This window comes from Drosophila kikkawai, chromosome 2R, assembly GCF_030179895.1.
Source record: "Drosophila kikkawai strain 14028-0561.14 chromosome 2R, DkikHiC1v2, whole genome shotgun sequence".
NCBI classification, from domain to species: Eukaryota; Metazoa; Arthropoda; class Insecta; order Diptera; family Drosophilidae; genus Drosophila; species Drosophila kikkawai.
In genome coordinates, this window is record NC_091729.1 from 14,909,549 (window position 1) to 14,934,333 (window position 24,785).

A 24,785-nucleotide genomic window follows, 5' to 3' on the forward strand; every position below is an offset into this window, starting at 1 on the left:
TTTAAATATATCAGAAAGTATAAAATAAAATCCATATTCAACTATTTGGCAAAAATATCTCAACATAAATATAAAGTGCCTTAATCGATATACCGACCATTAGTCACATTTTCACATCCCTAACAAGAATCAGCCGCAGAAATTTGCCAATAATTTTCGCCTAGAGAAGGCGTCGTGTGATGGCAACGGCAATGGCAACGGGAGCGGCAGCAGCAGCTGCAGGAGGAGCAGGAGCGTCGGTGGAGCAGCTGGTGGCCCAGACCCTGCAGGCGGCCACCAATCCGAGCCACGAGATCGTCCAGAAGGCGGAGGCGCAGCTGCGCGAGTGGGAGCAGCAGCCGGGCTTCTTTCCCACGATAGCCAGGCTGAGCATGCGACGGACCGGCTGCTCCGGCGGAGCTGAGAACACGCAGGACTCCGAGGTCAAGGTGCGCTGGATGGCGGCGGTCTATCTGAAGAACGGCGTGGAGCGCTACTGGCGACCCAACTCGCGTCAGGAGCTGCCCGCCGAGCAGAAGCAGCAGATCCGGGAGGTGTTGCTGCGGCACTACGACGCCGAGGAAGTGCCCCAGGTGGCGCTCCAGATAGCCGTGCTTCTGGGGCGGCTGGCACGCACGGACTATCCACGCTTCTGGCCGGAGCTGCTGCCCACGCTAATGAAGCAGCTGCAGGCATGCAGCGCGGACAGAGAGGCGGCCCTACAGCAGCGCATACTCCTGGTGCTGCACTACGTCCTCAAGGCACTCGCCTCGCGCCGCCTGATGGCCGAGCAGCGTTACTTTGAGGAGCTGGGCTCGCAGATCTTCGGCTACCTGGCCTGGGAAATCTGGGCCCCGCTTACGGGCCGCTTTTTCGAACTGGTCCGCAAGGATGAGGCCTTGGCCTTGAGTGCTCTGCAGCGTGCCTATGTGGTGATGCGTTCCCTGCGCAAGCTGGTGGTCTACGGCTGTAGCAAGCCCTACAAGTCCACGGATCACATGAACTTTGTGGAGCAGCTGTTCCAGCGACTACGCCAGTGCCTGGAGCTGCGGTACGAGCTGAGGATGGGCTCCAACACGCCCGGAACCGCTGCGATACTCACTGAACTGGAGCGCTTTGTGCTCAAGATGATGAAGACTCTCAACGAACTGATGGACCGCCATTCGGTCTCCTTTGCGAGATTTGTACCCGTGGCCTTGGAGTTTAGTTTCCACTATGTGTTCCACGAGGGCACAGCCCTCATATTCGATGCCGGCGACCGCATCAACTTTGGCAACTTCGCCATCCAGGCGCTGAACATGCTGAAGGGAATCATGCTGAGCGGCAACGACACCATCAGTGCCTCGCCCGAGGGAGCGGCGGGTGCATCCATCGAGGACGAGCTGCTGGCGGGCGCCGCTCAGAGTCATGCCAAGTTCTTTACGGTCGAGAGGATCACGTACATCTGCGAAAAGATCGTGACGCATTACTTCCTGCTCACGCAGCAGGAGCTGGAGGAGTGGCAGCAGGATCCGGAGGGCTACGATCAGGATGACGGCGGTGGCGATGCCTGGAAGTATGCTTTGAGGCCCAGCGTGGAGACCTTGTACTTCACCTGCTTTACCCAGCACTCGGCTGTGATGATCCAGGAGGTCCTCCGCTTCGTGAGACGCGCCCAGCAGCTGCAACTCACCCCGGAATCTGATCTGAAGGCCATTCTGCTGAAGGACGCCATCTACAATGCCGTGGGACAGGCGGCCTTCCACTTCTTCAACAAGTTGGACTTTGGCGCCTGGCTCACCTCGCAGCTGCTGGCGGAGTTGCGGGTGGAGGCGCCCAATTTCCGTATCCTGCGGCGTCGCATCATCTGGTTGGTGGGCCACTGGGTGGGCGTTCAGCTGCCCCGAGAGCTGCGTCCACTGGCCTACGAGGCCTGTCTGCATCTCCTAAGGCCGCAGGAGGATATGCCCACAAGACTGGCCGCCGCCAGAACACTGAATCTGCTAATTGACGACTTTGAATTCATGCCGGAAGCCTTTCACCCGTACTTCCCGTCCCTCTTCGAGGCTCTATTCCTGCTGCTCCACGAGGCCGGCGAGTGCGACACCAAGATAGTGGTGCTGGGCACCATGACGCTGCTCGTGGAGAAGATGAGCGAGTATATCGAGCCTCAGGCCCTGCAGTTCATTGCCTATCTGCCTTTGCTGTGGCGCGAGAGCGAGGAGTATGACCTGCTACGCTGCGCTATCATTGGCACCCTGGAGCAGCTGGTGCGTACGATCCGGGATGTCCCAGAGCCCATGAAGCCCTTCCTCTACAGTGTCATCGAGCTGAGCACAGACCTTCAGGTGAGCTTTGTTGAGAAGTTTAAACAAATGATAGAGGGGTATCTAGATTTTGTTATTTTCTTTGATTTTTGTGTCCCATTTCAATTCCCGTTAAGAAGTATACCCTTACGTATCCACTCCGTAAAGGCCATGACATCTGTATAGACACCTGGGCCACGGCACAAGTAGTGGCCGTAGCTCACAATACCAAACTGAACCGTACGCCTGATGTAACCATTGAACAGCATTTGCACTAGGGGTCCCCCAGAGTCACCTTCGCAGGTGTCGGCATGGTTGTGACCGGCACAGAACTGTCCCCATGTCAAGGAGGTGCGCAGGACGCTATTGCACTCGCTTGAGTTGAGCTTCCTTAGGGTGGCCACTTGCAGAACTGTGGCAATTGTATTGATATCGGTTTTGCCCCAACCGGTGGCCACAAAGGTGGGATTGTAGGCAGCTCGGGCGGGATTCAGCAAGATGCAGACTGGCCGAATGTGTACTGGAAGAGAGAGGGAGTGAGGGTTTATTCAAGAGGGTTTATATCATACTTTCATAGCTAACTGTCCCGGCCAGCTTGAGCAATCCTATGTCGTGGCTGCTTCCCAGTTGGTAGCTGTAGTTGGCGTGTATAATGGCCCTGGATACATCGTACTCCTTGTACTTTGGAATACAACCATCCCGCGTGCAATCTATCTCAGTTTTGGTATCGTATTCCCCCAGGCGAACCTTTCTGTTTGGGATTTTTAGAATGTTTCATTGGGAAATTCCAAAGAAATTGCTTTATACCCACAGATTATTTGCAATGCAGTGAGCCGCGGTCAAGATATATTCTAAAAAAAAAAGCATTTATAAGCTGAAGTTAAGAATCTTCTATCTCTAAAATACAAACTTCTGGTGATGAGTGTGCCTCCGCAATGAAAAGCCGAGTTATAAATCAAATATGCCATCCAGGGACTAGAACCAATGATAGCATTTCGTCCTCCATAAACTCTAGACTGCGGCGGGAGTGGAACCGTGTAGCCGCAATTATTGTCCAGGAACTGGCCCAAGGAGTACTTGGATAGCCATGTTAGACATGTATAAATGGCAAAACAACCTGCTATTATCTTCATTGCGAGTCTCTTTTTATACTGGTCGTTGTCTCTGTTGTTGGTTTTAATTTAAAAAAAATAAAAATCTATATGCGAAGCTGGTCTTATCTGTTTTGAGCATTGAAAAATTTATGACCCACCCATACACTTACTTTAAGGTTAATTGGGTGCAAAAATGGGTCACTTAAAAAAATTGTGGTGGTAAAAGTTAGCTTATTAAATTAAACAATATTTTGTTACATTTAGTATTGAAAAATATTTAGAGGTCGTATCCTTAATGCTAAATGATCTCTCATTTTGCAGCAACACTCGCACGTCTACCTCATCGAGGACGGGATCATGCTCTGGCTGGCTGTAATCGGAAACTCGACTGCTCTGACCCCTGAGCTGCTTAAGCTGTGCGACCACCTGCTGCCCATCATTGAGATGTCCTCGGAGAATCTTCGCACTGTCCTTCAGTTGATCCACGCCTACATCCTGCTGGACGCCCAAGCCTACTTGAGTCGCTATGGCGAGGGCTTTGTGTCCTATTGCGTGCGCTCCTTTGAGGATATCCGGGTGGAGGGCATCATCGCCATGCTAAGAATCTTCGAGACTTGTCTGAAAACGGACGCCACAATGGGCCTGCGGCTGGTGCGTCCGGCCTTGCCGTTCGTCTTCCAGCAGGTGTACATCAAGCAGGAATACCCCATGACCATGGGCTGGTACCTGACCATTGTGGCGCGCACCCTGCTCATCGACCAGGCCGTGTTCATGTCCGTGGTGCAGGAGTTGCCGCAGGCGGATGCCCTGGCTCGCATCCTGGACGTGTGGATCGAGATGTTTCCCATGGTTCCAGACACACACGCTGAGAAGCGTAAGCTCTTCTGTCTGGCCTTCGCCTCCATCTTTGGTAGCAACGAGCTACTGCTCGCCCGCCTGCCCCACATCCTTCAGTTGGTGGACGAGACTCTGGGCGAGGTGATGGACAAGCAGTATGCCGCTGTGGAAGAGGGTGCCACCAAGACCACGCCCCGGTACTACGACTCCCTGGTCATCCACGATGAGCACGAGCTGGACGAGCTTCAGCAGCAGCTGGGCAGCGAAGACTTCCATGCCAAGGGCTATCCGGCAAAGACCTACCACGATGACCGGCACCGTCAGTTGGTGCTCAAGGACCCCGTCTACAAGATCCCCCTAACGGAGTACCTCAAGTATCAGCTGCAGTCGCTGCAGGCGCAGCTGGGTGCCCAGCGCTACGAGCAGCTCCTGTGCTCGGTGGTCCCCGAGGTTCTGGAACGGATCACCATGTACATAGAGCAGACGGTGCCAAAGGCGTGCGTGGTGTGTCCGGGCTCTGGGCCCGGCTCAGGATCGGAGACGACTGCGGACGAGACGCTAACCGAGCAGATCGAGTCCGGCTGATCCCGAACTGCTGTGCTTCAAAAGCTTTCTACGCTAAGTTATTTTGTATTGAAATTATATATTTTTAATTGTTAAATGGGGTTTTTGTTTCGGCGGCTAGTCGACCGCCGGCCTCCGTTCCATTTTCCCCCGGAGGAGCGTTCGTATGGTTTCCTCCTTCTGCTGCAGCTTGTGCCGCATCTTGTCCAGCTCCTCGGCGTTGCGGGAATGCAGGCCGCGCAGCTGCGACTCCTTGTGCTGGACGAGCACCTCCAAGCGGCGCACCGCCTCGTAGGTGTCTCTCACCTCCGCCTGGCCGGCCTCTAGCTTCTGGGCCCACTGCAGGGCCATCCTCAGGCGGGCCTTCAGGCGATCCCTTCCGTGTTTCGCCTTTTCCGTGCTGCGGACAAGAGAGGCCGCTCTTGCGGTGGTGGCTTGCAGTTGTTCCTGCAGGGCAGTTCGCTCTCGGGCATGCTCCTGCCGTAGCTGCTCTAAGAGAGCTTTGCACTGGTGAACAGCCTCCGATTCAGCGGGGGGTGGAGGAGCAGGAGTGGGAGCAGCAACCGGAGCAGGAGCTGCCGCAGTCGTTTGAGTACTCTTCAGGGCGGCCAGCTCCGATTTGGTGCGTGCATAGGCCGCCTGCAGGTGATCCATGTCCAGGAGCAGCGTCTGCATGCGCTGCTCGTAGCAGTGCATGACCTCCACCAGCTTCTCCTTGGCCAAGTCCGTCTTGCGGGTCTGAGCCTCTGCCTTGGAGCGACACACGCCCAACTGGGCCTGAAGACACACACGCTCCTCCCGCCAGCCGCCCAGATCACGGCGCAGCTGCTCTTGTGTTTGAAGCTGGAGGGGATTAGGTTCGATTAAGAGGGATTCAAAGAGAGTATAATATGGCCTATACTCACCAGCTTGGTGTTGTCCTCCAGAGCTCGCTTTAGCTCCCCAGTAAAGTGCTCGAATTCGGTACTAAATTGGGTCAACAGTGCATCCTTGTCCCTCAGAGACTCATCGTAGGCCTGCAGGAGAGGCCCCAGCGTGTGAGTGGGCAGTGGCGGGCAGGATGTGGTGGCTCCAGCTGAGCCTCCGGCAACAGGAGCCTCATCATTGTGGCGCCTCTGGTCCTGATAGTTTTCGATTTGTACATTCAGTCGAAAGACAAGCGTCTTGAGCATGTCCACATCGCTGGCCAGGGAACGATTCTGGCCAAGAACTGTGTCGAGGCGCTGGCCTAGCTGCTGACAACGCGAGCAGTTGGCCACCTGCTGCTCTGCCTCTGCCAGACGGCGCTCCAACTGACCGCTGTCCAGCCGCAGTTGCTCATTTTCCTTGGCAAACTCATCGTTGTAGCGATGCAGCATGGACAGCCGCTGAACAAGTTGCTCCAACTGCTGCTCCTTGGCCTGTAACTGATAATTCGAAATTGGGAGATATTGTGGAATAGGCGGGCTAAATCCTTGGACTTACTAAAGTATTGAAAGAACGGTCCTTTCTACGATCCTTGTTGCCATTTCTCAGCGTCTCCTGGCGCTGCTTCACCTCCACTTCCACGCTGCGAGAACGGCGATTAAAGTTCCCGGAGAGCGTCTGCAGCACCTTCCGGTTACGTTTGGGTGGCTCAGGATCCGGCTGATCCAAGTCCGTGATCATCACATTCCTCGTGCTCATTTTGGTTAATAAACTCGCTTCCAATCCTGACACTTTCTGCCCGGACTGCTGCTTGTAAACAAAAACGAATAACCACACCCGCCCGAGTCCCACCGTGTCCTGGCCACGTTACCATGGCCACCATGCGGGTGTTTGACCCTGTTTTCGACCAGGCTGACAGCCACCCCCATCCGGGTGAATGTAGGGGTGTGGGTAAACCCTCCCCCTTTGGAGGAACCAGTATCGATACTGACTATGGTTAACCATTACTCACTCAAGAGGCTTAAAATAAGTGGTTTAAATATTTATTTTGTGACACACATTATATATATAACCATGTGGTTTATGTATAAATACTCAATCAACTAAGATTAGTACCAGCTTCTCCCAGAGAAAAGCCGATCAAGAGAGAGAGATAGTACCACCTTATCCCAGCGTTCGAATCACTCTCTGAATCCAGCTGATATAGTTAGGCACATAGGTGTACACTCCGGGGCTTTGGCACATGTCATCACCAAAGCTGACTATGCCCAGCTGCAGGTACCGATTCACTCCGTCTACATTGACTTGTACAACCAGCGGGCCGCCAGAGTCACCGGAGCAGGTGTCCGATTGCTGAAGCCCAAGACACACCTGATTGTTGGTGAGCTGCACGTTCAGCTTCTGCGAGCAGTGGGAGTTTGGGTACAGATCCAGCTTCGTGGTTTGAAGGATACTGGACGAAGGCCCCCTATGGGTCTGTCCCCAGCCAAAGGCTTGCCACTGGTTCCTGTTGGGCGCATGTGCCGGATTTAGAAGCAGGCAGATGGGCATAATGTGAGCTTAGGTAAGGGAATAGTGGATTTCAGAGAGGTATAAATAGAAGATTTGTGATCAAATGGAAGAACAAAAGGAATATGAAGCATAGAAGATAAGTAACGTAACAAATTCATTGGCTTGACTTACAATTGAATTGAATATCGCTAGACAGCCTAATCAAAGCAATGTCGTTGGTAAAATCCCGGGCCACGTAGAGTCTGTTTCTAGAAACCGCTGCGATAGGGATGTCCTGATGTGGGGGAATGCAAAGTTTGCCCACGCAGTCGGGATTCGTATTGGTATTGTACTCGCCCAGGCGCACAGTGCTGAATAGCAGAATTTATAATAATGAAAAAAAATATTCTTTTTAAAATAAATAACATCATGTTACTTACAGGCCGGGTTCAACGCAATGGGCAGCAGTCAAGATGTATCCTAAAAGTTTATAAAATTAGCAAATTAATCAAACTAAACATTCTAGTCAAACTACGAACTTTGAGTGATGATTGTCCCGCCACAGTGGAGCATTCCGTTTTTCATTAAATACGCCATGAATGGTGCCGATCCAATTGTTGCGTCTCTTCCATGCATAATCCTGGCTCCTACCTTGGCAGGATAGGAAAGTCCGCACATGGGGTTCAAAAAGTATTGTTGCCCCCGCACTTCCTGTAGCTGGAGGAGGTTTAGGCTACAGGCTGCCACAACCAACCACAACCAATTCGTGAAGGTCCTCATGCCGACGGAGGCGTCTTGTCAACTGAATCCATTGCAGCTACTTTCGCTTAGTATAATTCGCTCTGAGCTCTCTTATCATCCGTGGAATGCACTGTTTTAATTTGATTTCTTTGGAAATAAGAGCGCGATTGTTGACCTCGATTAGCTGCGATCCCGAACCTGTACGTTATCAGTGTAAACAAACCCCTGATTTTTCTGAGAATTAACAATAAAAGTTTTTTTTAGCAACATCAACAAATTATAAATTAAAACAAATTAAATATATTAAATATATAACAATAACATTCTGTACAATACCACGGTCTACATTTTAATGCCTTTCTTTAGTTTATGATTTTCACATCTTAAATAGTTGGATATATCTTTCTTTGTTTTATTGTTTATGGTAACTTTATATATTTTTTTAAGTTTTTGTAATTTTATAATTTTGTATTTTTATTCTATTTTATCATTTGAATGTTGTAACCCCTTAAGTAAGCAACATTTTTCTGCCGTACATGGCTAGATTAAATCGCCTGTTGTCGGAAATGACACCATCTTGCTAACTGACTATAATTATTATAAAAGATTATTATTTAGGGTATAAAAAGGAGTTAGGAATAAAGAGCAGAGATCGTAAAAGGGGTGCCTTTTCGAAGTTTTCTTTATATATTTTTATATAACCCAATAATTAAATCTTTGAATATCCTAAGAACCTTTCTGTTAATCCACAAATTCAACTGTTAATTAATTTTAATATTTATATTCATACAGATATAATATACATAAACATTTTTAAAGGTTCCCAAGGTAGTGCTGCTTCTACCAGGTTGCCGGCCATGACGTGTAAAATGTATAGCTTTGACGACGATGGCTACTCTGGGCCGCCGGAGGACTCCATTTCGGTGCTTGAGTTCGCCTATGCGGTGCCCTATTCGGTCTATTATGTGTCCGAGCTTGCCGTGCTATGGGCTGACCGTCACCGTAGTTTCGCACCACCTGGAGAATCCAGTTCGCGTGGCTCAAAACGTCAGTGAAAACGCTGGCATAGGCGCACTGCCGGTTCGTGTAGCTGGCAATGCCGATCTGAACGAAACGCATTTTGTCTCCGATTCGAACCATTGCACCCACTGGCCCACCAGAATCGCCATTGCACAGATTGCTTTCCAAGTTGCCGGCACAGAATTGATTGCTCGCAAGGGGAGGACTGTTGATATATTCGGAGCAGATCTCAGGATCCTGGCGTTGGATATTCAGGGTCATCAGGTGATCGCTGTCGGGCTCATTGTGGGTCCTGCCCCATCCAGTTCCGACTAGGGGATTAAGGTTATCAATGAAGTTCCTCCACCTGGGGTTCAGGACGATGCAGATGGGCCTTATGTTGTCTGGGCAGGGTAGAAATATATATGTATATTTTTTGATACCTTTTAAAAATTGAAGTTCACCTACCTTTGTAGACCACAGGTGTAATCATCCGTAGAATGGCAATATCATTGGACTGCGTTGACTTATCATAGAGTCTATTCCTAAAGCCAGCATCCACATAGTGCTCCTCTCTCATTGTGCAGTAGGGTCCTGCCGCGGTATTGTGGCACTTGTCGTCCTGGCTCCTTTGATACTCTCCCAGACGGGCAACCCTTTAAGGAGTCACAATAAATATAGGAAATGAATATACTTATATCTGGAAGGAAGATACTTACAGGTGTGTGCCTGGCAGAAAACAATGAGCTGCCGTCAGAACCAGTCCTGAAAAAGATAAAGAAAATAAGTCAGATTAGATTATATTAATAAAAAACCTATAAGAAGGATCAATACGAACGGGGAGTGATTAAGGTTCCGCCGCAAACAAAACGATCGTCGGTCGAGTGAAGAAACACCATCCAGGGGCTAGAGGTCAATCCAGCGATGTTGCCTCGAATCACCTTGGAGGCCACCGAGCCAGCTCGAATCCCGCATGCTGCGTCCAGCAGCTGGCCAGATCCTGGCTGAGGCACGAGGAGAAACAGGAGCCACAGCCGAGCGAGCAACAATGCGCTTCCAATGGCAGTGGTATTCATCACGCAAATGTCCGATAATCTGCCGAGGGTCTGGTATTAATAACCGGCTTATCAGTACCTCTCGATGGGTCAGATGTTAATTTGCATTGTTCTGGTGTTCGGACGAAGAGCAGTCGCAGTCTCTTTTCTGGGAAATCTTTATGCTTGTAATTAAGTAGATTCAGACAAGAAAATATCAAGTTGTTGGGGTTTGCAAGATGACTTTATTTTTGTACTGAGGAATAAATAAAATGATCCTCTATCTAATCCGTTGACGACTCGGAGAGATAGATGGTCTTATAACGGTTTCGATTATTTTCAGTGGCCCTGCTGAACCCACTGCCGAACAACTCCACCGCCTTCCTGATCCAATCCACGTGGCTCAACACATCCGTAAAAACACTAGCTCTGAGACAGTTTGTATTCGTATAACTGGCAATGCCGACCTGCATGAAGCGTTTCGTTTTGTCCCATGAATTAACTAATTTTCCCACTGGACCACCGGAGTCGCCGAAGCATAGATTGCTGTTATTATTTCCGGCACAGAATTGATTGGTCACAAGGACACTGTTGGTCACTTTGTTGCAGACATTCCGAGGCTGGCGATGTATTTCCAAGGTCCTCAGATAATCGCTGTCACTGCCGCTCTCGTCCGTGCCCCAGCCAGTAGCGGTTAGAACTTGGAAACTGTCGATGAAATTCCTCCAGTCTTTCCTCATCACAATACAAATGGGTCGAATGTTATCTAGAAATATGCATGTGGTAAGTGTTATCCCTTTTTTAATAAGAGGCACGCTCTAACCTTTGTAGGCTATGTAGCGGGCCAGTCGGAGAATGGCAATGTCGTTGTCCTGGGTTATCGGATTGTAGCGGCTGTGCTTGATGCCCAAGTCCACGGGTACCTCGTCTCGGTCGGTGCAGTAGTGCGTCTTCATTGCTGTGTTGTAGCATCGTGAATACTTTGTTCTCTGGTATTCCCCCAGGCGTGCAACGCTGCAATGGAAGAATTATAAAGTAATTTCATGGTCAGAAGCTTAGAAAAAGTTAGACTTAATGAATGATAGATCGGCAAAGATATCACTCAATATTATATCGAAAATATAGTTTGATTTATCAAAATTGCAAATATCGAAATATATCGGATTTACTTTTACTTTTTTCCGATTGTACTATTCCGATATTTTAAAAAGAAAATCGATTTATCACATGATTAAAATATCGTATTTCGACTTAGAATGTCAATATATCGTTATTTTCTAAAAATGCATATTAATTATTATCTAAACTAGTGTTTTTATTTGGTATTACTTACAGTGTTAGATTGGCAATAAAACAGTGTGCTGCCGTTAGTACCATTCCTGAAACAAAAAAATATATATCAGAAGCCGTCTGCCAACATTTTAATATACTACGAACGGTGAGTGATCAGAGTTCCGCCGCATACAAATCGTTGAGTGTCCGAGTGAACGAAAACCATCCATGGACTCGAATTAATTCCAGCCACCGAGCCATTGAAGATCCTGATAGAAGGGGCTCGAATCCCGCAGTCAGGGTCTAGATATTGCGCAGATCCAGGCTGAAGTCGAAGCAGCAAGAATAGCGGCCAGACGTAAAACGCGATTCCGGTTGCGATGGACTTCATTGCAAGACTACGCCCAAGCTCATAAGAGTTTACCGAATAATAGACGGCTTTCCAATCTAGATTTTTATTTTATTATCGATCATAAATTTTATAAATCATAAATAAAGCAAAAAATAGGATTTCTGGGAAATGAACTTAGGGTCGAAGCTTAAGTAGGAGGAATATATTTTATTATATTTTTATATAAACTCATTAATGGTTTGGTTTTCTTTGAAATTATTCAAATAAACTTTTTAATTGATGAATACTATATTTCAAAGAAATCGCTTTAGTGGTTCCAAGAAACCAAGTCCGCTGTATGAAAACAAAACATACTTAATTATATACATATGTATGTGTTGTATTTAAATTATTGAGTAAACATATGAAATCTACAATTAAATACAAAAACCATTACAAATAAAAGGCGTTAAAAGGCCATGTCCTTGGTCCTCTGTATCACTTGTTCGATCCATGGCATATGGACTATTACGTCGGTGTACACCCCAATGCCGTCGCAATTCGCACTGCCGTAACTAACCACTCCCAACTGGACATATCGCGTCTGGCCGTTGTGGGTCAAATTTTTGCCAAGCGGTCCTCCGGAGTCACCATTGCATGTGTCGCCGTAAGGGCTGCCAGCACAAAACTGATCCTCCTGGACATACCTCCAGAACTTTTGTTCACATCGTATGGAATTATAACGATTTAGGGTGACCCCCTGAAGTGATCCACGGGTCCGGTTGGTCTTGGTATCACCCCAGCCTGTGGCGATGAAATCTTTGAGGTAAGGAAGATCCGTCCACTTCCAGGGGTCCGTGATAAGGCAAATTGGTTTTATGTGCTCTGCGGAGGAGAAATCCCTTAATTTAGATCAGATTGCAATGCCAGGGCAACTACTCCACCATTGAAATTCACCAATCGCGACAAGCGGAGCAGCGCGATGTCATTGGCGCCCTTTTCTATAGCCATATCTATATCATACTCTTCCGATTTTGGAGAGCAACCGTGCACAGTGCAGCCTATCCGGGTCATAGAATCATATTCGCCAAGACGGGCTTTCCTGTTCAAATTAAATATTTATTTATTTGTGCTTTAAAAATAAAATAGTTCAAATAAAGTTGTTTACTCACAGTCCTTGCTTCACACAGTGCGCGGCAGTAAGGATGAAGCCTGTCGGGGAATATAGAAATATCAGAATTGGACGGAAAATGTTATTTTTTTACTCACGTCGATGGATGAGACTCCCGCCACATATGAATTTGGTGGACGTATGAAGAAAGGCCATCCACGGATGAGAATTTATTTGTGCGTCTGTGCCATTAAATATTCGCAGTCCATAAGGATTATCGATAAGGCCGCAGTTCGGCACCAAATATTCGGCCGAGATCGAGAGGCCCAAAATTCCGAGGGCAAGAGCTCCTTGACAAATTACTCTGGCAAAGCCCATCTTCACACCGACAGCTGTGTGAGGTAACTGAAGCCAATTCGTTGGATTAAATAGCTTATTATCAGTAGGTGCTCTTGAAACGAAACATAGATTGTCCCTGAGTAGGCCCTGATAAGACTGCCATTAGGGTTAATTCTTTGGAAAACGGTTTCACTTTTCTATAAATTAGTTTAATGAATTAAATACCTTACATTAAAACAACATATATATGTCGCAGATTATTTTGTTAATTCAAATTATAACGATTTTTGTGGGTACACACTTGTTTAATTTATTATTGCTTCTCTGTTCTTTCGTGCGAGGCATACACTGTTTTGCCAACGTAGCCTGGGCGTGGGTATGAAAGAGACGGATATTGTTTTCTGAGAACTCACCACACCTGCGTGTGTGTTGCAAGGTAAAGAGGAGTTGAAAATGAATGACACAGCGTTTTTGAGTGGCAAGCAGATTGGTTGAATAATTGAAGAATCATGCCACGCGCCAGGAAACGTTTCGCCGAAAGTCCAGTTGAGGACTCCGATGCTGGATCGTCGTCATATACAATTTTTTTTTTAAATTTTGTATTAAAAAATATGTAGAGGTCCAAAAGTTAAAAGGAATCTCCCGAGTGCCCTCCAAAAACAGCAGCTTTGCTACTTACCTTCTGTCCACAAAATGCTACAAAAAATAGTTGATAGGATAATAGTGGGACACTCTCGTGACATTCTTATTTGTACAACTTTTTCACCGTTTTTTATAAAAATTTAAAGTCAAAGTGCCGATTTTGGACTACAAAATTAAGTTAGAAAAATATAACTTTGTGATATACTCAAACATTGAACACCAAATGACCTCCGTTTAACTACGCATAACTTCGGTAGTTTTGCTGTATTCGATGTAAAACTTTGACACAATAAATCCTAATATTATTAATATTATTAAAATGATTCAATTTGATTATTAAATTTTACCAGAATTCATTGACTTAAAAAATGGTATTTCTTAGTATAGTTTAAAATAATTGAAAATGCAATGTTGTCAAGCAATCTTTCATATGTTTTAGGTTTGCTCAGATTTCTGGTTTATTATCATTAAAAATTGACCCAATAAGAACTTGGCCAGTTTTCGTTATTTATTTTTTTTTTTGCAACACTTAACGTTGACAGCCAAAAGAAAATTATCTATTATGTTTATGTATTTGATCCATTGATCTCTTATATCGCCCAGCATTTCTAAGAATTTTTCTTGTCTTCAATCAATAAAGTTTAAGGCCACGACCGTGTGTTAAGCAGTCGCGAAATGAGTGCCAGTGTAATAGGAGTCGATGTCTTGGCCAGCCTTTTGCTCCTGGTGGCCTTTCTTCAGCCGGGAGACGCCCAATTCCTTGACCCGAACTGCGGAGTTCGATCTCCTTCGATACGGATTATCAATGGGGACAACGCTACGATGACCTCGAGTCCTTGGATGGTCTTTATCCTCACGAATGATGGTTATTTCATCTGCTGCGGAACTCTGATTACTCACCGTTCGTACTAGTAGATCTGTAGATCAAAGTTGATTACACAGATTCCAAGTGGAATATAACGAAGCATTCATTCGTGAGCAGCTTAGCTTGTTATTACAATGGCTAAATTCTTTCATTCTCATTGCAGGACTTGTACTAACGGCAGCACATTGTTATCAGGAGCACAAACATTTGTAAGTGACTGAAACAACTTTTAACACTCGCTCGTAATTAATGTGTTTTTGATACCTCCCCGTAGAAAGGCTCGAATGGGGGAGTACGATAGAGACTCGAATGATACTTGTCATTATACAGTTATCGGTGACCTATACTGCACCAAGCGAGTGGAGCTCAATGTGGACAGGGGCATCGTGCACCCCAGTTTTGATTCAAAAACCATGGACAACGACATAGCCATCCTTCGGCTGGGCAGGCGAGTGGAGTATACAGGTTGGACTTGCTTCGATCTGGAAACAGGATAACTGCGTCTAACATATATTTACTTCACACAGCCAACATCAAACCCATCTGTATCGTGACGGATAAGAGTTGGAGAAACACTATAGACCAAATACCAATTCTCACCATCACTGGCTGGGGCCTTACCAAGGCCAATGGAAATACGAGCAGGATCCTACAGACCCTGGAAATCAGACGACAGTATCCGGAAGTTTGCACCCGATGGGTTCCTAAAACTCCTTCGGACAACGAGTTCTGCCTGGGAAACGTGCGGAGTTCCGCTTGCAACGGAGATTCCGGCGGTCCCGCGGGAAAACTAATTCTATATGGAAATAAATCTCGATTCATCCAGGTCGGCATTGCCAGCCTAACGAACAAACAGTGCAGATATGCCACCACCTACACTGATGTGCTCAGCCACGTGGACTGGATCCTCAGTGTGGAGAGGCAAATCGGTCATGATTACACGGAGCCCACACAAGTGTGGTCTCCGACTAATCGTGAACCAAATCGATATGTCCCTATTTTTTTCATCAAATGGCAGCATTTCACTTGGCCTTTTCTTGGCTAGACTATTCTGAAATATTTCTAAAATGTTGTTTCAAAAATTGTAGGATTTCTAGGAACATGGAATAAAGATAACATTTGAATCGAATAACATTTTACTATGATTTATGAGCCACATAAAAGGGAAACGCACAATCTTCCCAAGTAAAAGCGGTTTTTAAAATTCTAATATGGGTTCAATTTCCCCTTCTCCAATTTAATTTGATCCAAAATGCTTGACTAAATTTGTATCATGTTTTAAGAGGCGGTTCATGCGTAGTCATTTTTATTACCGCGAAATTTTATTTGGACTTCTTCGAATATAGAGATAATAAATGACCTTCCACTCTGCTCCGCCTTAGCAAAGTATATAAAGCTGATCCACGACCGATCTTTAAACAGTCCACCATGAATACCAAAGCCGTCGGAATCAAGATCTTCGCCAGCTTGCTACTCCTGGTAGCCTTTCTTCAGCCGGGAACTGGCCAGTTCCTTGACCCGAACTGCGGACTTCGATCTGCTCCGGTCTATGTTCAGTCAAGGATCATAAATGGCACCGACGCTGGGGTCACCTCGAGTCCTTGGATGGTTTTTATCCTCACGACTGATGATTACTTCATCTGCGGCGGAACTCTGATTACTCCCCGTTCGTACCAGTAGATCTCTAAATTAAAGTTGCTCTGTTTGTGAGCAGCTTAGCTGGTTGTCTCTTTGTCTTAACACTTTCAATGTCATTACAGGACTTGTATTAACGGCAGCACATTGTTATCATAAACACAGACATCTGTAAGTGACTGACAAAACCCTAAGATTTGCAAATAATTAGTGTGTTTCATCTCCGTAGAAAGGCTCGTATGGGAGAATTCAATAGAGACTGGAATGATGGCAAGTGTCTTGACTCCGTCGACGGCGCTACATATTGCAACAATCGAAAGGAGATCAGAGTGGACAACGGCGTCATGCATCCCCGTTTTAATTCCGAATCCCTAGCCAACGACATAGCGATTCTCCGGCTTGCAGAGTATGTGGAGTACACAGGTGGGAGTGGCTTTGTTCTAACATCCTGTTGTAGTGTCTCTAACATGTATTTACTCCACACAGAAAACATCAGGCCTATCTGTATCGTGCTGAATAAGAGCTGGAGAAATTTTATAGACGAAATTAACACACTCACCGTCACTGGCTGGGGCCTCACCTCTAAGAATGGATCAACAAGTCGCATACTGCAAACCCTACAAATCAAGCGACGACCCTCGAAAGATTGCACCTGGTACATTGGTAGGAGTCCTTTCCACAATGAGTTCTGCATGGGAAACGAGCAGAGCAGTGTTTGTAACGGCGATTCCGGCGGTCCCGTGGGGAAAATGATTTGGTACAATGGCTTCCGGCGCTTTGTCCAGGTGGGCGTTGCCAGCCTGACGAACAGACAGTGTTCTAAGGCCAGCATTTCCACCGATGTGCTCAGCCACGTGGACTGGATCCTCAGTGTACAGAGGCAAATCGGCCTTGGGTACAGGCAGCCTACATCAGTGTGGTCTTCAACTATTCGTAAAAAAAACCGTCATGTCTCTGGTTATATCATCAAATGGCGGCGTGTTGCTTTGCCTGTGTATGGCTAGATTACTCGGACCCTTTTGAAATTTTGATTAAAATATTGCGGGATTCCTAGGAAAAGGGAATAAGTTAGTAAAATTGTTTTTGTAACTTGAGAGCTTGATAAAATATACGTACAAGGGAAAGCTAAAGCAGTTTGGTGAAATACTAAAATGACACAGTGGTTAGGCTTCTAGTTGTTGTATTGTTACAAAATGTTAGTCATCAATTTATAATACACAAAAAATAATAAATCTATCAAATTAATTGCAAAAACCTGAAACGTTAAAATTAAGTTTAAATATTCGAAATGGGACATACCTAACGAACGTTTTATCACTTTGAAATGCAATTGTGGCGAAAAGCTATTAAAAGTTCGCAGCGTAGATAGTATATTTTTAATGAGTTCCGTTAAATTTATTGACAAACCCACACTACTTTTCTCAAATTCTTCATGAGCGTTGTGCATGGGTTGAATTTTCTATTTTTATATTTAATTTGAACCGGCATGCGGGACTATATTTTGCTCATGTTTTTAGAGGCGGTTCATGCGTAGTGGTCTCTCTTACAGTGAATATTTTTTTGGATTTCTTCGAATATAGTGATAATAAATGAGCTTCAGGCGCTTCTTCCTCCCTCCTCCGTCTCCGAAAAGTATATAAAGCTGACCCACGACCGATCTTTAAACAGTCCGCCATGAATACCAGTGCCATCGGAATTAAGATCTTCGCCAGCTTGCTACTCCTGGTAGCCTTTCTTCAGCCGGGAGATGCCCAATTCCTTGACCCGGACTGCGGAGTTCGATCTCCTCTGGTTACGACACGGATTGTCAATGGGGACAACGCTATGATCACCTCGAGTCCTTGGATGGTCTTTATCCTCACGATTAATAATTATTTCATCTGTGGCGGAACTCTAATTACTCACCGTACGTACTAGTAGATCTTTAGGTAAAATCTGCTTACACAGATTCCAATTGAAATATATCGAAGCATTCATTCGTGAGCAGCATAGCTTGTTATTGCTTTGGCTAAATTCTTTCATTCTCATTGCAGGACTTGTACTAACGGCAGCACATTGTTATCAGGAGCACAAACATCTGTAAGTGACTGAAACAACTTTTAACACTCGCTTGTAATTAAGCTGTTTTTTATACCCTCCCGTAGTAAGGCTCGAGTGGGGGAGTACGATAGAGTCTCGAATGATACTTGTCATAATACCGTTGACTGCACCATGCGAGTGGAGCTTGATGTGGACATGGGAATCGTGCACCCCAGTTTTGATTCAGAAACCCTGGACAACGACATAGCCATCCTTCGGCTGGTCAGGCGAGTGGAGTACTCAGGTTGGACTTGCTTCGATCTGGAAACAGGATAAATGCCTCTAACATATATTTACTTCACACAGCCAACATCAAGCCCATCTGTATCGTGACGGATAAGAGTTGGAGAAACTCTATAGACCAAATACCAATTCTCACCATTACTGGGTGGGGCCGTACCGAGGCCCATGGAAGAACAAGCAGGATCCTTCAGACCCTGGAAATCAGACGACAGCTTCCGGAAGTTTGCACCCGATGGGTTCTTAAGACCCCTTCGGACAACGAGTTCTGCCTGGGAAACGTGGACAGTGGCGCTTGCAACGGAGATTTCGGCGGTCCCGCGGGAAAACTAATTTCGTACAGGAGAAAACTTCGATTCATCCAGATCGGCATTGCCAGCCTATCGAACAGCCAGTGCAAATATGCCAGCATCTACACCGATGTGCTCAGCCACGTGGACTGGATCCTCAGTGTGGAGAGGCAAATCGGCCAAATTGGCTAGACTTTTCTGACCTTTCTGAAATGTTGCTTCAAAAATTGTAGGATTTCTATGAAAATGGAATAAAGATAACATTTAAATGAAATAACATTTTATTATGATTTATGAGCCACATACAAGGGAAACGCACAATCTTCCCAAGTAAAAGCGGTTTTTAAAATTCTAATATGGGTTCAATTTCCCCCTCTCCTATTTAATTTAATCCAAAATGCTTGACTAAAATTGTATCATGTTTTAAGAGGCGGTTCATGCGTAGTGATTTTTATTACCGCGAATATTTTTTTTTTATTTCTTCGAATATAGAGATAATAAATGAGCCTCTCTGCTCCGCCTTAACAAAGTATATAAAGCTGATCCACGACCGATCTTTAAACAGTCCGCCATGAACACCAAAGCCGTCGGAATCAAGATCTTCGCCAGCTTGCAACTCCTGGTAGCCTTTCTTCAGCCGGGAACTGCCCAGTTTCTTGACCCGAACTGCGGAGTTCGATCTCCTTCGATACGGATTATCAATGGGGACAACGCTACGATGACCTCGAGTCCTTGGATGGTCTTTATCCTCACGAATGATGGTTATTTCATCTGCGGCGGAACTCTAATTACTCACCGTTCGTACTAGAAATCTGTAGATCAAAGCTGCTTACACAGATTTCAAGTGGAATATATCGAAGCATTCATTCGTAAGCAGCTTAGCTTGTTATTCAATGGCTAAATTCTTTCATTCTCATTGCAGGACTTGTACTAACGGCAGCACATTGTTTGAAGGATCACAAACATCTGTAAGTGACTGAAACAACTTTTAACACCCGCTTCTAATTAATGTGTTTTTGATTCCCTCCCGTAGAAAGGTTCGAATGGGGGAGTATAATAGAGACTTGGAGGATATGTGTCATAATACCGTTGACGGTGACCTATACTGCACCAAGCGAGTGGAGCTCGATGTGGACATGGGCATCGCGCACCCCAGCTTTGATTCAAAAACCATGGACAACGACATAGCCATCCTTCTGCTGGACAGGCGAGTGGAGTACACAGGTGGGATTTACTTCGATCTGGAAACAGGATAACTGCGTCTAACATATATTTACTCCACACAGACAACATCAAGCCCATCTGTATCGTGACGGATAAGAGATGGAGAAACACTATAGACCAAATACCAATTCTCACCATCACTGGGTGGGGCCTTACCGAGGCCCATGGAAGAACAAGCAGGATCCTCCAGACCCTGGAAATCAGTCGACTGTATCCGGAAGAGTGTACCCGATGGGTTCCTAAGACCCCTTCGGACAACGAGTTCTGCCTGGGAAACATGGACAGTGGCGCTTGCAACGGAGATTCCGGCGGTCCAGCGGGAAAACTAATTTCATACAGGAAAAAACGTCGATTCATCCAGATCGGCATTGCCAGCCTAACGAACAGCCAGTGCAAATATGCCACCACCTACACCGATGTGCTCAGCCACGTGGACTGGATCCTAGGTGTGAATGCGATGTACGGTCTGAGTACATCCCACCCACCACCATTGTACTTCAATGATGATGTTGAATGAAAAAGGAATAAATTCTGGATCAGTAAGGCTTTGAATGCCGGGTATACCAAGGGCAACGTCATTCTACAGTAGAATTTCTATTTTTTAAATAGTAATATGTTTTCAAAATAAAAATCATAAATGATTTAATTTTAAATTATTTTAATCGTTCTGTGTAAATAGGGTGACTTCGATAACAAACTGTAAAAGTTCTTGGAATTTATTTAGGTTGAGTTGAAGCTTTTTATTATCTTTATAATAACATAAAATTTCTTGAATTAAAAAAAATCTGATTTTTCAGATTTTTGTACGCGATACTCGTAGGGGAAAAAGGTATTAAAATGTTGTGTTAACTGAAATTACAAGAAATTGTCTTAAGGAGACATCTCCGTTTCCATATATCAACATTATCGGGTATAAGATATAAGATCTAAAATATTTTTATATACGGGAAATATTATCAAAGCTATAACAATGAATTCGTTAAGTAGAAAATATATTTATATATATATACATATACATATATATTTATGTTTTTATTATTATAATTAACTACTAAATTTCTATTATTATTATTTGCTTCTCCCTAATAATAAATAAATAAATAAATATTATATTATTTAAAAATACAGATAAATCATAGACATAGGAATATAATAAAATATCCACCATAATTCAATTTTATATATACTTTTTTCTCATAATTCTTTCCCAGAATCTCAAAAATAAGAAATTTCAATAAAATGCAATATTTTTTTTAAGTGTTTCCAAGAATGGTAATATAAAAGCATTTCTACGAAATATATATAGCATATTCTTATATTTTTTTCGCGTGAATCACAGGGCTGACCCCAATAACCGACCGATTCAAGACTGGCTGATAACTCAATATACAAACAGCGACTCGATGCTAAAATAACTTCAGTATATAGCCGCTGATTCGATCGCAATGTTGAGCTTCCCAAGTGTTATTGCTGTTCTTGCAAGCCTGCTGGTCCTCTATCCGGGATCGGGATCGGGATCGGCCCAGTTCCTTGATCAAAATTGCGGGAAAACGCGCAACGGACATTCCCCACAGACATTGGGTCCCTGGACGGCCCTTTTGCATAGCAACGGACGCATCGTTTGTGCCGGAACCCTGATCCATCCGAGTGTGTATTTGTCGGAGGTTTTTAAAGCCTGATCAGTATTTTATATATATATTACTTGTCTTGTTTTTTAGAATTTATCTTGACAGCGGCGAACTGCATTAAGAATGGTGAAACCCTGTAAGTATTGATTTTTTTCCTGCAAGTCGAAGTCGCATGAATAATTACGTTTGCAGAAAAGTTCGCCTTGGGGAATATGGCCGTGTGGGTGCAGAAAAGCCTGAGGAACATAGTGTGCGTTTAGATTTCCGGCATCGTCGGTACAATAACGCGACACTGGAGAACAACATTGCACTGATGATGCTGACCAGGTCGGTGCAGTACAAAGGTATATACTTTTCTTACGTAATTCGTGTTCCCCTAATCCCACTGAGAAACTCGTCCACAGCACACATTAAACCCATCTGCATAGTCTTGGACCCGTCTTCGAATTGGTTAAAGCTTGTCGAGAGCAATTTCAAGGTGTTAACCGGAGCCGCCTGGGACCAGAAGAACAAGTCGAGGTACCGGAGCGGGGATTTCCATGCCACAAACATTACGCGCTTGCCCCAAAACGAATGCCCAGCTAACCTTAAGGTTCAGGACAAGTTTCAGTTCTGTGGATGGAACCCAAAGGCGCCATCCTCCTGCGAAGGTCCTTCTGGATCGGCCTTGAGCCAGGTTATAACCAACGAGTTTGTCTATCAGATCGGCATTGCAAGCTTCAACGACGTAGACTGCGAGCACACGCGCATCTACACGGACGTGCCGCGCTATTCCGAGTGGATCTTGAAAACTGTGTACCTATACGGCGGTTCGGTGGACCAAAGAAGACACAAGCCTGTTGTTTTTCCTACTGACTCCTCGAAGACTGTGGTTGTTCCTACTGGCTCCTCGATGAGGTCGCGGCGAACACTTACGAATTCAGCGAACAAGAAGAGTGTGTTCTGGGGTAAAAAGGGACGGAACTCTAGATTCTAGACCATCTATTATTTCCAGATATCCTTAAAAAATGTACAACTTCTGAATAAAAGTTTTATTGTTTTGTAACTTTGAGTTTTACCAAAATAAACTTACTAACGTCAAGCTTGAAATATTGATCAGATGAGGAAGTAAGGATAATATAATAAAAGTAAAATATCCATATTCTCACATTTTAAATAGACTCTAAAAGGTAGTTAGATCACTCGGATTAAAGAGAAGTTATTCTCCGTCAGCCAAGAAGCCCATTAAATCCATAAACAACATCAAGATTTTTTTCCTAGAATTCCAGCATATAATTACTGATAACAGAAAACAGAATGCCTTTAAAATAAGCGAACCTTCACGAAACACGTATCAGTAGCCGAGGATGGCTTGGACCGAAATGAGGTGGGCTGTTGCTGGAATCGTGGCAGTGTTATTCGTCTGCCTGCAAGTCTCCGTTGGAGAAGATGGGTTCCAGCTCCTGGAAAGAGATTGCGGACGCTTATCAGAACCCAAGTATGGCTCGGACCTTAATGATGACATGGGACCAAGAATTATCAATGGGGTTGATGCAAAGTTTGGAGCACATCCCTGGATGGCCTATATCCGCACTCCCCTTTATTTCACCTGTGGAGGATCGCTGATCAGTCATTGTTCGTAGACATTTTTTCCTTATAACCAATAGTTAATTGGTAATCAATAGTATATACATTTCAGGGTTCGTTTTGACGGCAGCACATTGTGTAAAAGATGACCCCCTGTAAGTATACTAACTTATCATTTATAATATATAAGTTGCCCAAGATTCATGATAATAATTAATAATATTTTTCAGAATTGTTATATTAGGCGAATACAACAGAGACCAAGAGGAAGACTGCCTGGGCAACTTGTGTATGGATCCCAGCGAGGAGTATGACGTGACTCTGGCCATCAAGCACAAATTCTATGATTTAAAACAACACACCAACGACATTGCACTGCTGCGTCTTGATCGTCGGGTGACATACAAAGGTGAGTCTTCTATACAGGTCTTTAAATACAATGAATATCAATCCCCACCACCATTTTTAACAGCTCACATCCAACCCATCTGTGTATTTGTTGACTCGAAAATGAAGCCACTGGTTGACAGGGTCACATGGTTCAATGCCACCGGCTGGGGATACACCAGTCCAGGGAAAACATCTCGCGTTCTCCAAGAACTTAGACTTAACCGGAGGCCATACGAAAGCTGCGAACGGATGTTTGGCAAGCTCATGTCATCCACCCAGATTTGCTCTGGAAATGATGACAGCAACCTGTGCAACGGCGACTCTGGCGGTCCCCAGGGCCGGGAAATGGCCTACGGTGGCAGACGGGTCTACGTACAGCTGGGCATCGCCAGCTTCACCAATCGGCAGTGCGAAAACGTTAGCATACTCACCGATGTTGTTAGCCATGGCAATTGGATAAAGCGTGTGGTCCGAAGGTACAGCATTCCCGATGATGAAGCTCCGGGTAGGCCAGCACAGAGGGAGTCGCTCGAAAGAAAACCCACCTTTTATCATCCAATATAGTCAAGTTTCCGGATGGATGATACTAGGTTTCATCACTTACAATATGAATAAAGTTGCTGACTATACATATATCTGTTGATCAATTTTTCAAATTAGTTCAATTTTTCACTTGACAAGCACAAAAAATAATATTATATTTTATGTGGATGAATATATAGCATTTCTAAGAACTTGTTTGTTTGTGTTTCCCAGAAACACCATCGTTAAATTTATTTATTTCGGATTAAAAACAATTTAACAATTGAAAACGAGATAATGAAAAATAATAAAGTTAGCAGAATTTTTCTTTAATATATATATATAATAATATAATATATATATATATATATAAAATAAATAAATTTTTTGAAAATAAATAAATTTTTTTTTTAATATTATTGTATTCTAATTATTTCCAGTGTATGGCGAACTAAATCGTCAGTTGGTTGGTGTATTTGAATTTTAAAACATAGAGGTGGGAAACTAAGCTAAAGTAAGACCGCTGTAATGTAAAATTAGTCAAACGTAAAACCAGAACTAAAAGTAGTGTTCCAAAAATATTAATAAATATATTCATTCTGAGAATTTAATTCTTAACTTATTTTTGCACTTAAGCCACCCTCTTTATCTTCAATAAATCATACAACTTTATGTTCTAAAAACCAGTTACCGCAAAGTCCAGACACTTGTTTCAATAATA

The 24,785-nt window shown here is 44.8% G+C and overlaps 13 protein-coding genes across 17 annotated transcripts; 7 read left to right on the top strand and 6 right to left on the bottom strand.

Annotated features, from left to right (window-relative positions):
* Nucleotides 1-76: 76 nt before the first annotated feature.
* Nucleotides 77-4,856, top strand: Impbeta11 (importin beta11). The gene is made up of 2 exons (XM_017177970.3): nt 77-2,306; nt 3,680-4,856. The coding sequence occupies exons 1-2, from the start codon at nt 180-182 to the stop codon at nt 4,778-4,780; spliced, it is 3,228 nt and encodes a 1,075-aa protein (XP_017033459.1). The 5' UTR covers nt 77-179; the 3' UTR covers nt 4,781-4,856.
* LOC121502861 (CLIP domain-containing serine protease B9) lies at nt 2,348-3,397 on the bottom strand. The gene is made up of 4 exons (XM_041776813.2): nt 3,175-3,397; nt 3,076-3,115; nt 2,834-3,015; nt 2,348-2,784 (listed from the first exon to the last, which is right to left on the bottom strand). Exons 1-4 carry the CDS (start codon nt 3,395-3,397, stop codon nt 2,387-2,389), a joined length of 843 nt encoding a protein of 280 aa, XP_041632747.1. The 3' UTR covers nt 2,348-2,386.
* On the bottom strand, nt 4,834-6,505 carry Cep89 (Centrosomal protein 89kDa). Its single transcript, XM_017177971.3, has 3 exons — nt 6,224-6,505; nt 5,665-6,165; nt 4,834-5,602 (listed from the first exon to the last, which is right to left on the bottom strand). The coding sequence occupies exons 1-3, from the start codon at nt 6,422-6,424 to the stop codon at nt 4,877-4,879; spliced, it is 1,428 nt and encodes a 475-aa protein (XP_017033460.1). The 5' UTR covers nt 6,425-6,505; the 3' UTR covers nt 4,834-4,876.
* A 181-nt stretch (nt 6,506-6,686) lies between these two features.
* Nucleotides 6,687-7,963, bottom strand: LOC138928030 (melanization protease 1-like). Its single transcript, XM_070284091.1, has 4 exons — nt 7,696-7,963; nt 7,597-7,636; nt 7,349-7,527; nt 6,687-7,224 (listed from the first exon to the last, which is right to left on the bottom strand). The coding sequence occupies exons 1-4, from the start codon at nt 7,934-7,936 to the stop codon at nt 6,830-6,832; spliced, it is 855 nt and encodes a 284-aa protein (XP_070140192.1). The 5' UTR covers nt 7,937-7,963; the 3' UTR covers nt 6,687-6,829.
* Nucleotides 7,964-8,700: 737 nt separating this feature from the next.
* On the bottom strand, nt 8,701-10,147 carry LOC108082537 (chymotrypsin-like protease CTRL-1). Its single transcript, XM_017177973.3, has 4 exons — nt 9,735-10,147; nt 9,616-9,661; nt 9,365-9,552; nt 8,701-9,300 (listed from the first exon to the last, which is right to left on the bottom strand). The coding sequence occupies exons 1-4, from the start codon at nt 9,970-9,972 to the stop codon at nt 8,738-8,740; spliced, it is 1,035 nt and encodes a 344-aa protein (XP_017033462.1). The 5' UTR covers nt 9,973-10,147; the 3' UTR covers nt 8,701-8,737.
* A 67-nt stretch (nt 10,148-10,214) lies between these two features.
* Nucleotides 10,215-11,304, bottom strand: LOC138928095 (serine protease grass-like). Its single transcript, XM_070284392.1, has 3 exons — nt 11,264-11,304; nt 10,754-10,944; nt 10,215-10,696 (listed from the first exon to the last, which is right to left on the bottom strand). Exons 2-3 carry the CDS (start codon nt 10,884-10,886, stop codon nt 10,215-10,217), a joined length of 615 nt encoding a protein of 204 aa, XP_070140493.1. The 5' UTR covers nt 10,887-10,944; nt 11,264-11,304.
* A 46-nt stretch (nt 11,305-11,350) lies between these two features.
* On the top strand, nt 11,351-15,622 carry LOC108082294 (chymotrypsin-like protease CTRL-1). 5 transcript variants are annotated; one of them, XM_070284783.1, is made up of 5 exons: nt 13,402-13,419; nt 14,266-14,526; nt 14,654-14,699; nt 14,765-14,955; nt 15,018-15,622. In XM_070284783.1, exons 2-5 carry the CDS (start codon nt 14,301-14,303, stop codon nt 15,533-15,535), a joined length of 981 nt encoding a protein of 326 aa, XP_070140884.1. In that variant the 5' UTR covers nt 13,402-13,419; nt 14,266-14,300; the 3' UTR covers nt 15,536-15,622. The 5 variants fall into 5 exon arrangements, with proteins under 5 accessions (XP_070140886.1, XP_070140884.1, XP_017033114.2 ...); XM_017177625.3 differs by lacking the exon at nt 13,402-13,419 and adding an exon at nt 13,666-13,802; XM_070284782.1 differs by lacking the exon at nt 13,402-13,419 and adding an exon at nt 13,676-13,802 and having other exon boundaries at nt 14,229-14,526.
* LOC138928165 (spaetzle-processing enzyme-like) lies at nt 12,003-13,789 on the bottom strand. Its single transcript, XM_070284786.1, has 5 exons — nt 13,663-13,789; nt 12,803-13,049; nt 12,706-12,745; nt 12,478-12,635; nt 12,003-12,418 (listed from the first exon to the last, which is right to left on the bottom strand). The coding sequence occupies exons 2-5, from the start codon at nt 13,020-13,022 to the stop codon at nt 12,003-12,005; spliced, it is 834 nt and encodes a 277-aa protein (XP_070140887.1). The 5' UTR covers nt 13,023-13,049; nt 13,663-13,789.
* Nucleotides 15,623-15,871: 249 nt separating the features above from the next.
* Nucleotides 15,872-17,129, top strand: LOC138928096 (chymotrypsin-like protease CTRL-1). Its single transcript, XM_070284393.1, has 2 exons — nt 15,872-16,166; nt 16,355-17,129. The coding sequence occupies exons 1-2, from the start codon at nt 15,919-15,921 to the stop codon at nt 17,127-17,129; spliced, it is 1,023 nt and encodes a 340-aa protein (XP_070140494.1). The 5' UTR covers nt 15,872-15,918.
* Nucleotides 17,130-17,699: 570 nt separating this feature from the next.
* On the top strand, nt 17,700-18,926 carry LOC108082296 (chymotrypsin-like protease CTRL-1). The gene is made up of 4 exons (XM_041776887.2): nt 17,700-18,031; nt 18,159-18,204; nt 18,270-18,448; nt 18,511-18,926. The coding sequence occupies exons 1-4, from the start codon at nt 17,800-17,802 to the stop codon at nt 18,924-18,926; spliced, it is 873 nt and encodes a 290-aa protein (XP_041632821.2). The 5' UTR covers nt 17,700-17,799.
* Nucleotides 18,927-19,305: 379 nt separating this feature from the next.
* LOC108082298 (chymotrypsin-like protease CTRL-1) lies at nt 19,306-20,475 on the top strand. The gene is made up of 4 exons (XM_041776886.1): nt 19,306-19,495; nt 19,657-19,702; nt 19,768-19,958; nt 20,021-20,475. The coding sequence occupies exons 1-4, from the start codon at nt 19,306-19,308 to the stop codon at nt 20,473-20,475; spliced, it is 882 nt and encodes a 293-aa protein (XP_041632820.1).
* A 921-nt stretch (nt 20,476-21,396) lies between these two features.
* Nucleotides 21,397-22,631, top strand: LOC138928036 (kallikrein-13). Its single transcript, XM_070284131.1, has 4 exons — nt 21,397-21,605; nt 21,677-21,722; nt 21,779-21,930; nt 21,991-22,631. Exons 1-4 carry the CDS (start codon nt 21,404-21,406, stop codon nt 22,560-22,562), a joined length of 972 nt encoding a protein of 323 aa, XP_070140232.1. The 5' UTR covers nt 21,397-21,403; the 3' UTR covers nt 22,563-22,631.
* A 308-nt stretch (nt 22,632-22,939) lies between these two features.
* On the top strand, nt 22,940-24,128 carry LOC108082393 (serine protease grass). Its single transcript, XM_017177738.3, has 4 exons — nt 22,940-23,200; nt 23,265-23,307; nt 23,383-23,561; nt 23,625-24,128. Exons 1-4 carry the CDS (start codon nt 22,948-22,950, stop codon nt 24,104-24,106), a joined length of 957 nt encoding a protein of 318 aa, XP_017033227.3. The 5' UTR covers nt 22,940-22,947; the 3' UTR covers nt 24,107-24,128.
* The last annotated feature ends 657 nt before the right edge of the window (nt 24,129-24,785 follow it).

Excerpts from the sequence above, each read along its gene's own strand:
- Impbeta11 (XM_017177970.3), top strand. The coding sequence starts at position 180 with ATGGCAACGGCAATGGCAACGGGAGCGGCAGCAGCAGCTGCAGGAGGA. Across the intron at positions 2,307-3,679 it reads AGCTGAGCACAGACCTTCAG|CAACACTCGCACGTCTACCT; the intron begins GTGAGCTTTGTT and ends CTCATTTTGCAG.
- LOC121502861 (XM_041776813.2), bottom strand. The coding sequence starts at position 3,397 with ATGAAGATAATAGCAGGTTGTTTTGCCATTTATACATGTCTAACATGG. Across the intron at positions 3,116-3,174 it reads AGGCACACTCATCACCAGAA|AATATATCTTGACCGCGGCT; the intron begins GTTTGTATTTTA and ends TTTTTTTTTTAG. Across the intron at positions 3,016-3,075 it reads CACTGCATTGCAAATAATCT|AAAGGTTCGCCTGGGGGAAT; the intron begins GTGGGTATAAAG and ends AATCCCAAACAG.
- Cep89 (XM_017177971.3), bottom strand. The coding sequence starts at position 6,424 with ATGAGCACGAGGAATGTGATGATCACGGACTTGGATCAGCCGGATCCT. Across the intron at positions 6,166-6,223 it reads ACCGTTCTTTCAATACTTTA|TTACAGGCCAAGGAGCAGCA; the intron begins GTAAGTCCAAGG and ends TCGAATTATCAG. Across the intron at positions 5,603-5,664 it reads TGGAGGACAACACCAAGCTG|CTTCAAACACAAGAGCAGCT; the intron begins GTGAGTATAGGC and ends AATCCCCTCCAG.
- LOC138928030 (XM_070284091.1), bottom strand. The coding sequence starts at position 7,936 with ATGAGGACCTTCACGAATTGGTTGTGGTTGGTTGTGGCAGCCTGTAGC. Across the intron at positions 7,528-7,596 it reads CATTGCGTTGAACCCGGCCT|CACTGTGCGCCTGGGCGAGT; the intron begins GTAAGTAACATG and ends TCTGCTATTCAG. Across the intron at positions 7,225-7,348 it reads TAGCGATATTCAATTCAATT|CTCACATTATGCCCATCTGC; the intron begins GTAAGTCAAGCC and ends CCCTTACCTAAG.
- LOC108082537 (XM_017177973.3), bottom strand. The coding sequence starts at position 9,972 with ATGAATACCACTGCCATTGGAAGCGCATTGTTGCTCGCTCGGCTGTGG. Across the intron at positions 9,553-9,615 it reads TTTCTGCCAGGCACACACCT|GGTTGCCCGTCTGGGAGAGT; the intron begins GTAAGTATCTTC and ends GACTCCTTAAAG. Across the intron at positions 9,301-9,364 it reads TACACCTGTGGTCTACAAAG|ACAACATAAGGCCCATCTGC; the intron begins GTAGGTGAACTT and ends TACCCTGCCCAG.
- LOC138928095 (XM_070284392.1), bottom strand. The coding sequence starts at position 10,886 with ATGAAGACGCACTACTGCACCGACCGAGACGAGGTACCCGTGGACTTG. Across the intron at positions 10,697-10,753 it reads CCGCTACATAGCCTACAAAG|ATAACATTCGACCCATTTGT; the intron begins GTTAGAGCGTGC and ends GCATATTTCTAG.
- LOC138928165 (XM_070284786.1), bottom strand. The coding sequence starts at position 13,022 with ATGGGCTTTGCCAGAGTAATTTGTCAAGGAGCTCTTGCCCTCGGAATT. Across the intron at positions 12,746-12,802 it reads CGGGAGTCTCATCCATCGAC|GCTTCATCCTTACTGCCGCG; the intron begins GTGAGTAAAAAA and ends ATTCCCCGACAG. Across the intron at positions 12,636-12,705 it reads CACTGTGTGAAGCAAGGACT|GAAAGCCCGTCTTGGCGAAT; the intron begins GTGAGTAAACAA and ends TAATTTGAACAG.
- LOC108082294 (XM_070284783.1), top strand. The coding sequence starts at position 14,301 with ATGAGTGCCAGTGTAATAGGAGTCGATGTCTTGGCCAGCCTTTTGCTC. Across the intron at positions 14,527-14,653 it reads CGGAACTCTGATTACTCACC|GACTTGTACTAACGGCAGCA; the intron begins GTTCGTACTAGT and ends TTCTCATTGCAG. Across the intron at positions 14,700-14,764 it reads TATCAGGAGCACAAACATTT|AAAGGCTCGAATGGGGGAGT; the intron begins GTAAGTGACTGA and ends ACCTCCCCGTAG.
- LOC138928096 (XM_070284393.1), top strand. The coding sequence starts at position 15,919 with ATGAATACCAAAGCCGTCGGAATCAAGATCTTCGCCAGCTTGCTACTC. Across the intron at positions 16,167-16,354 it reads ATTACTCCCCGTTCGTACCA|AAAGGCTCGTATGGGAGAAT; the intron begins GTAGATCTCTAA and ends TCATCTCCGTAG.
- LOC108082296 (XM_041776887.2), top strand. The coding sequence starts at position 17,800 with ATGAATACCAGTGCCATCGGAATTAAGATCTTCGCCAGCTTGCTACTC. Across the intron at positions 18,032-18,158 it reads CGGAACTCTAATTACTCACC|GACTTGTACTAACGGCAGCA; the intron begins GTACGTACTAGT and ends TTCTCATTGCAG. Across the intron at positions 18,205-18,269 it reads TATCAGGAGCACAAACATCT|TAAGGCTCGAGTGGGGGAGT; the intron begins GTAAGTGACTGA and ends ACCCTCCCGTAG.
- LOC108082298 (XM_041776886.1), top strand. The coding sequence starts at position 19,306 with ATGAACACCAAAGCCGTCGGAATCAAGATCTTCGCCAGCTTGCAACTC. Across the intron at positions 19,496-19,656 it reads CTTTATCCTCACGAATGATG|GACTTGTACTAACGGCAGCA; the intron begins GTTATTTCATCT and ends TTCTCATTGCAG. Across the intron at positions 19,959-20,020 it reads CAGGCGAGTGGAGTACACAG|ACAACATCAAGCCCATCTGT; the intron begins GTGGGATTTACT and ends TACTCCACACAG.
- LOC138928036 (XM_070284131.1), top strand. The coding sequence starts at position 21,404 with ATGTTGAGCTTCCCAAGTGTTATTGCTGTTCTTGCAAGCCTGCTGGTC. Across the intron at positions 21,606-21,676 it reads CGGAACCCTGATCCATCCGA|AATTTATCTTGACAGCGGCG; the intron begins GTGTGTATTTGT and ends CTTGTTTTTTAG. Across the intron at positions 21,931-21,990 it reads CAGGTCGGTGCAGTACAAAG|CACACATTAAACCCATCTGC; the intron begins GTATATACTTTT and ends ACTCGTCCACAG.
- LOC108082393 (XM_017177738.3), top strand. The coding sequence starts at position 22,948 with ATGAGGTGGGCTGTTGCTGGAATCGTGGCAGTGTTATTCGTCTGCCTG. Across the intron at positions 23,308-23,382 it reads TGTGTAAAAGATGACCCCCT|AATTGTTATATTAGGCGAAT; the intron begins GTAAGTATACTA and ends AATATTTTTCAG. Across the intron at positions 23,562-23,624 it reads TCGTCGGGTGACATACAAAG|CTCACATCCAACCCATCTGT; the intron begins GTGAGTCTTCTA and ends CATTTTTAACAG.